This window comes from Limulus polyphemus, unplaced genomic scaffold (assembly GCF_000517525.1).
Source record: "Limulus polyphemus unplaced genomic scaffold, Limulus_polyphemus-2.1.2 Scaffold4251, whole genome shotgun sequence".
NCBI lineage: Eukaryota > Metazoa > Arthropoda > Merostomata > Xiphosura > Limulidae > Limulus > Limulus polyphemus.
This window is the reverse complement of record NW_013669861.1, coordinates 1-7855: the sequence shown is the minus strand read 5'-3', so window position 1 is coordinate 7855 and position 7855 is coordinate 1. Positions and strand designations below refer to the sequence as shown.

At 34.1% G+C, this 7855-nt stretch overlaps 1 protein-coding gene across 1 annotated transcript in view; it reads left to right on the top strand.

The window, feature by feature from the left end:
- The window catches only part of LOC106470853 (ski oncogene-like), a gene marked incomplete at its 3' end in the record, with an annotated part of 42077 nt that extends 34372 nt beyond the window's left edge, over window positions 1–7705 (top strand). The window contains exons 2-4 of the mRNA XM_013931428.2: window positions 3266–3501; window positions 6781–6852; window positions 7479–7705. Of these exons, the coding sequence (XP_013786882.1) occupies window positions 3266–3501; window positions 6781–6852; window positions 7479–7705 (535 nt within the window). The remainder of the gene's footprint in view (window positions 1–3265; window positions 3502–6780; window positions 6853–7478) is intronic.
- Window positions 7706–7855: the final 150 nt, after the last annotated feature.

The following is a 7855-nucleotide window of genomic DNA, read 5'->3' as shown; positions in this document are numbered from 1 at the left end:
AGTAACACTATATAGTATATACCATGTGGTTAAGTACATGGCTCTCCAAGTAACATATATAGATATACCACTGTGGTTAATCATGGACTCTCCAAGTAACATATATAGATATACCATGTGGTTAATCATGGGCTCTCCAAGTAACATATATAGATATACCATGTGGTTAATCATGGGCTCTCCAAGTAACATATATAGATATACCATGTGGTTAATCATGGGCTCTCCAAGTAACATATATAGATATACCATGTGGTTAATCATGGGCTCTCCAAGTAACATATATAGATATACCATGTGGTTAATCATGGGCTCTCCAAGTAACATATATAGATATACCATGTGGTTAATCATGGGCTCTCCAAGTAACATATATAGATATACCATGTGGTTAATCATGGACTCTCCAAGTAACATATATAGATAAATTTATTCTCCTTTCTAGAATTACAATTAACTGCATCAAGACAGAAACTTCTAAAAATGTATCATGGATTTTTACATCTGAAACCTCCTGACCCCTCGCACGTGTCCAGAACTCGCACTGCTCGCTCAGCCCACTCACTATTTGTTGTAGGAATCTAACCCTGCTCTAAAGTGACATATTTTTATTTGTCTTTCCGAAATCTCTCTCATAGTTTAGACAGAATAGGACCTATAACAGTTGTGAAACAGTCAATAAATGTTTTTATGAAGTTAAAGCCAACTATGTATACATACTAGGCTGTTATGTATACTGTTGCCTCTATGTACTAACGTAGCTAAAGAATATCTAATTCAGAGTAATTAACTGTGGTTATCAGTACAAGAAAAATGATGCGACACTATTGCTCCATTAATTCATACCTAAAAAATGTGTCATGTAAATTACTTAAATAAAATTGTTAATTAATTAATTCATGCCTAAAAGATATGTTATTTAAATTACTTAAATAAAGGCCCGGCATGACCAAGTGGCTAGGGAGCTGGACTCGCAATCTGCGGTTCGCAGGTTCAAAATCCTCGTCCCACCAAACTTGCTCGCCCTTTCAGCCGTGGGGGCGTTATAAGTTACGGTCAATCACACTATTCGTTGGTAAAAGAGTAGCCGAAGAGTTGGCGTTGGGTGGTGATCACTAGCTGCCTTCCCTCTAGTCTTACACTGCTAAATTAGGGACGGCTAGTGCTGATAGCCCTCTTGTAGCTTTGCGCGAAATTCAAAAAACAAACAAACAAACTTAAACAAAATTGATAGTAATTACAGTTCTTTTGATTAATCTGATTCACATCCAAGTTTTTATTCATGGAAACTGATATATATATTGTGTGTGTGTTACGCCCAGACCACCACTATATCTGTCGTAACCCAGCCGGCGAGTCCTGGTATTTACAGAAATGCCTCGACCGTCGGTATTGGACAAAGCAGATCTAGTGTGGTTGGCATATTGTAACACGTTCTCCTTTGCTTTCAATCATGGGCGCTTGGAATTACTTGTTGACATGAAATCAAAGTCGATATACTCGTAAGGCCTAAAAAATTAGGGTATTAAGATATTTTTATTAGTGCCACATCGTGTGACTGATTGTTTGGGGAGATACGTATAAGTAAATGTTAGTCGTATGAAGATACTTTATTTATTTTCATGCTACACGCTTTATCGAACACTAAGTTTACTGCGAAAGTGAAAAAACTTCGAGATATTACTGCAAGCAAAAATGCACATGGTTAATTAATACGAAATAACTACGGCAACCTTAGTGCCATCTAGTGTAATAAAACTATAGTATTTTGTTATGTACACCACAAAAGAAAATTAGACATAAAAAATGAAAACTATTTACCACCCACACTATACATTTTCTCCTAACGCATTCTATAAATTAAATATCCTAAGAATCATTATTAAAACTAACAAAAATTGTGAAATTTCCATCAAGTAGTGGAATTATTATGTTTTACATTTAAACCTTTTTTTTGTGTGTATGTATGGATAAAATACAGCCATTTTAAATAATGTATGGTTTTATAAGTTCAGTGCGTGTTTTCAGTGAAAGTATTGTATTAAAATAAGTATGCTGTGAAACATGTTATTCATACAGCTGTTAATTTGAGACCATGATAGAATGTTATATGAATATAGTTTAATATCAGTTACTGTAAAAAGAACAGTTTTACATTCTTATATCATCTTTAAGATATTTTGAAAGTATTTGCCCAAATTCGAAAACTTCAACTGGTAAGGGTAAAAACACTAATTTTTGTGGATACTTACAATATTGTGAAAATATTCAGCATTCAGTAAGTTTCCTGTAATGTCAGTTACTGTTTATCTTTATATGCAAATGATATTAAACTTTTGCCCCAAAAGTGTTTTTGTGAGCTTTATTTTATACCTGAGAAGTGGATGGTTTGAACTTTATGTTTCACCTGTAATGCTAGAATAGAGAAAAAAGAAAAACAGTCAGGTGTAACCTTCATGTGTTTAAAGCAGAAGCAGGTTTTATGAGGGTGTGGTTCTGTTTTTATTTTGTAACAGAAAAGGCACCTTCCAAAGCCAGGCTTAAAAAGTAATGCTACAAATGTGGGGACGGGCCACCCCTTTCCATAGTTTTGAGCCATAGCACACAACCTGTTTGTATAATGCAAAAGTACCCGTGCTACTCACTTATGTTTGGTAATACTTTCATATATTCATTGGTGGCACTAAGGTGATAAAATTAATATGTCTGCCAAAATCAAACCATATATCGGATGGCTTATCCACTTAAGTTCAATTTTAGTGTTTATGAAGATCCTCCTGAGATTCTTTAACAAATTTCATCAAAATATGTATAGCCAGTTCTCACAAGCATTAAAATATACCAGACAGATAGCTGTTAGGGGGATCCAACCTTTACTTGTATTTGGTGTAAAGAGCTGTGAGGGATTATTTACTATTTTTGTTACCTATTAGTATAAAAATCCAGCCACTGATCCTGGAGTAAATCATCTCATTTTATTTGAGAGGAATGTTTTTCTTTTATGAATTTGGTTACTTTGATATTATGATTTGACCCAAGGAAGAAAAATATGTAAGGAATTGTGAAAAATCCCACGATTAGTAATTCAAAGCTGTTATAAAGTAAACTAAAATCATATTTTTTTGTCATTTGTAATTTTTGTTGGATTTTTGATTTAACTGTGTTTTTTGTCACTTTTTAATGTGTAATAAATAATTTTAACAAAAGTTTGTGACTTTGTTAACTTGGATATTGTGCCAAAGTTATTCATTCATTCTTTTATCAGAGTGTGACTGAAGAAAGTGAAGTCTCAAAACGGCTGCGTCTGGAAGAGCAACCTTTCTTCTATCCTTATTCTTCAGTACCTTGGGATCCAGCTTTAGCTTACTGGTACCACATTACAGCTTTTCCATGGTCAAGAATGCCTGCATTTAGACCATGGGCAGCTGTACCAAGTGAAGGTGGAAAGTCCCATTTTGTTTCCTCTTCGCTGTCTTCTCATTTACCATACCTTAGAGATGGGTAAGCACTATATATCTATAATTTGATGTGCACTTAAATATGATGATGGGAAATAGAATTCAGTTCAAACAAATGTTAAGAGATTGTTTTAAATTAAACAACATTCAGAGATTTTAGGTTTCTTCTGGTCCTTGTGAAGTAGTATTGTGAAACGTATTAACATACAAACTCACAAACTTATCTTCAGTGATTCTGATATCATTAGGATAGGTCTTGAAACTAAATTGATATATATAAGTAATTATGAAACTTCTAAAGTTTTAGTAAGGTGTCGAGTTATACAAGACTGCACCACTTTTATTTCTTATATAATTGCAGAAAGACACAACTACTTGATTTACACAACATAACTTAAGAAAATAGTATTTCAAAACGGTACTTCCTCGTCTCACACACAACGACCTCAACCTTGATTTGTCCTCTAAGAATTACTAAAATTTCCAACAGTGCATCAGTCTTTTATACCTGTTCATTTTTGTGGCGTTCTGATCATGTGACTACCATCCACCAATCATATCGTGCCACCTCAGCTCAGGGATTCACCCCTTGTGTAGTGTCTTTAGTTACCCGTACCCTTCAGCATTCCTCTTTGTCTGTGTACCAGAGACATTGGTCTACCTTCAGACAGTGGTCCATTTGATTTATCTTCCATCCTTTCTGTCCCTTTGTTCCTCATCTGTTCCAGTTATTTACCTAGTTATCTGATGAGGGTCTGTCCATGTCCATTGTTGCTAGTTATCAGACTACCCTGCCCAACACCTTCCATTTCTCCAGTTTCCACAGATCCTTCTCCACTCCATTCCTTTTGTCCAGTTCATCCTCCCCATTCTTTTGTGCTTCTGGATTTGGATCTCAGTGTGGTTGTTCATGCCCTGTTTGGTTCTCACTTTGAACCCATTGCTATGTGTTACATTGTCGTGAATCAGATGTTACACTAAAAAGCTCATTAGTTGATAGAAAATTGTGATTTTATCGAAGAATCTCATGTGCAGAACACGATCCCTTTCTCTTCATCATACTTCAGTGATAGAAGGCTACCCTGGTAGGAACTTTGGGATATTCTTTAGTATTTGTATTCATATTCAGCCTCTGTATTCAGATTTTATGCCTACTTTGTCGTGATCCCTTGTATTTGACACAGAGGTTGTTTGGCTATTTTAGATTCACAACATACATAGAAAATGGTATCTGAGTCTAATGTAGCAAAACATGTAAAAATATATAGAGGAAATGAGCATGATGTTACCAAAATCTTGTGAGTGGCGACCTGTTAATGATCATACATTGTGACAGGTTTGCAAGATGTTATAATGAACATTTTTATTGGTAAATAGTGTGTAGTCATCTTTGATCACGTCCCCGAGGAAATCAGAACACTATGCACGTAGACACACTACTCATAATTTATATAGTACTCTAAACATGTTAATATGGGTTAGCTGCCTAGACTGCCATGGGAATGAGCCATGTTGTGGCTGTCCTACAGACAACATAGTTGTACGTTTAAGTTGTTTGGTGATAAGTTTGGTTGTCTCAGACAACTTAAAAACAGTTATTTCGAACACTGATGGTAGTGGGTGCCTGTTTTGCCATGTACGAGGAACATTGTTATCAAAAACTATTTTTTTAACCAACTATGCAGTTATGTTCTATGTCACACTCTAATAGCAGGGACAAATAAAATGGAATACACCTCTAACTATAAAAATCTGTGGCTGACAGTCACTGTTAAGAGATGAAAAAAAAAATTATTGGACAGAGTTATAAAGTGCAACAAATGAAATGATAAATATCTTCACCGATGGTTGATATTCTATTATCTCCAACTATATTATGCAAGAGATGCAAAAGACACTACAAATATTTTCATACAGCATTATCAGGTAGATCTTACCTAGGCCTAATGTTACTGACATTATCAGGTAGATCTTACCCAGGCCTAGTGTTACTGACATTATCAGGTAGATCTTACCCAGGTCTAATGTTGCTGACATTATCAGGTAGATCTTACCCAGGCCTAATGTTACTGACATTATCAAGTACATCTTACCCAAGCCTAATGTTCTGACATTATCAGGTAGATCTTACCCAGGCCTAATGTTACTGACATTATCAGGTAGATCTTACCCAGGCCTAATGTTACTGACATTATCAGGTAGATCTTACCCAAGCCTAATGTTTCTGACATTATCAAGTAGAACTTACACAAGCCTAATGTTTCTAACATTATCAAGTAGAGCTTACACAGGCCTAATGTTTCTGACATTATCAAGTAGATCTTAACCAAGACTTAATGTTACTGACATTATTAGGTAGATCTTACCCAGGCCTAATGTTTTTGACATTATCAAATAGAGCTTAACCAGGACTTAATGTTTATATCATTATAGGGTAGAGCTTAACCAGTACCTAATGTTTCTATCATTATAGGGTAGAGCTTAGCCAGTACCTAATGTTTCTATCATTATAGGATAGAGCTTAGCCAAATTTGATTGTACTAGATCATACAGGGGAAACTTAACTAGGTCAAAATGTTTCTAATGTATTGGTCAGAAAGTTAACCACATCTTAACCATGGAATTTTTTAATATATTTTTCTAAACTATATATGTGCCAAGTTACTTTTGTTTCCCTGACTTTGTAGGATCTGTAATAAAATATACATCATAAAGAAATGTAAACAAAAGACTCTCAATATTGTAGTTTACCCCACTAATTACTGCCAGGGTCCCCTGTGTACTTAAAAAGTGAGTGATATTACCCAAAAATATTTTATCAGTCAGTAAAATAAAATTATTCACTGTGGTGCAGAATGTTGATGGTTGTGAACAGAAAAAAAAAAAGCCTGTAATTTAAGAGTAATGTCAATGACATATAATAAAAGAGTTCTGTGAGGACCTGATCTTCCACATAGCATTCTGTGGTCATTGGTAATATGGATAGGTACTTTTAACTAAATATTCTCGTTGCAATTACTACAATTGTAGAAACTTAAATTACTTGCTCGAAGAAATGCTGACATGAACTGGATGAACGTATTTATTTATATAAATGAACCTTGTAATCATGGCAGTAATAAAGTACAACTCTTTCTTTGTAAAGTCTAAAACTGTAAACTTCTAGTCCAGTTCATAAAGAAACATGTACAGTGTATAGGAGCAGGATGAAATGCTAAGATATTAATCCTTTGTTGTAAATAATTTATATCTGCGTGTTGTTGTTTCTGTTATTGAAAAGAAGTAGTCACTGCTGATTATAAACAGATATATAATTTTCTAGCATGGCAGCCAGCCTACCATCATTTCTAGCCCAGAATCATGAAAGAATTGCACAGGCTTCAACACCATACAGGTAAAACAAGATTTTATGGTGGCTCAGTTTTAATGACATACCGTTTTTTTACTATGGTATTTCGTGGAATATTAATTAACAACTTCACTTTATTAAAAACCTTAATGTGTGATTGGGTATCGAAAATGAATTAAATCAAAGCATAACAGATCACAATGTTTAGAATGTGACAAGCTTACACATAATTGTTTTGATAATGTTTTCATTAACAAGTAATAGGCATTCAGCACTTGAAACTTTTTTTTTTTTGCACAGCAGTATAGTTCAGAAAAAGGAAAGTAATACCTTTGAAAAAGAACGATGCTATTTATTTACCATCAAACTGATTTTCTTTTTCTAAAATCTTCACAAATGATATGAATAAGTCACAAAATTTTCAACAACTTTTTGATCTATGTTAAAATTTTTTGAAACTTATTGTAATTATTCTCTAAGTTCACCTTAATTTTTCATTAATGGATTACATATCATCAAATAATATTTCACACAAACAATGCCTTGATTCCCTATCTCCACATCTGGATTTAAATGTAAGCATAGATGTCAGTTTCTAAAACAACAATTTTTTTTTCTCCATGTACATTAAGTTTACAGTAATACCTTATTTTCTTACATTTCTTATCCAGACTTCAAAATCACCATGTGTCCAGTATCTCGTGCCAAGAAGAAAGTAAAATAAACTCTGAGGATACAAAAGTTAAGGAGGAAGATGTTGAGGATGTTTGTGATCTGTCTATATTCAATTCATCAGGGAGAAAGTCTGCAGAGAGTCCTCAAGCAATTCAGAAAGAAAAGGAACAGTTAACAGAATCTGAAGAAACAGTGTCACGGAGTAGTTCAAGTACATTATCAGGTAAAATACTGTAGCTTTAACAGGTAAAATTGATAGTATCACTGAGTAGTTCAAGTACATTATATGGTAGAATACTATGGCTTTAACAGATAAAGTTGATAGTATTACTGAGTAGTTCAAGTACATTATATGGTAGAATACTATGGCTTT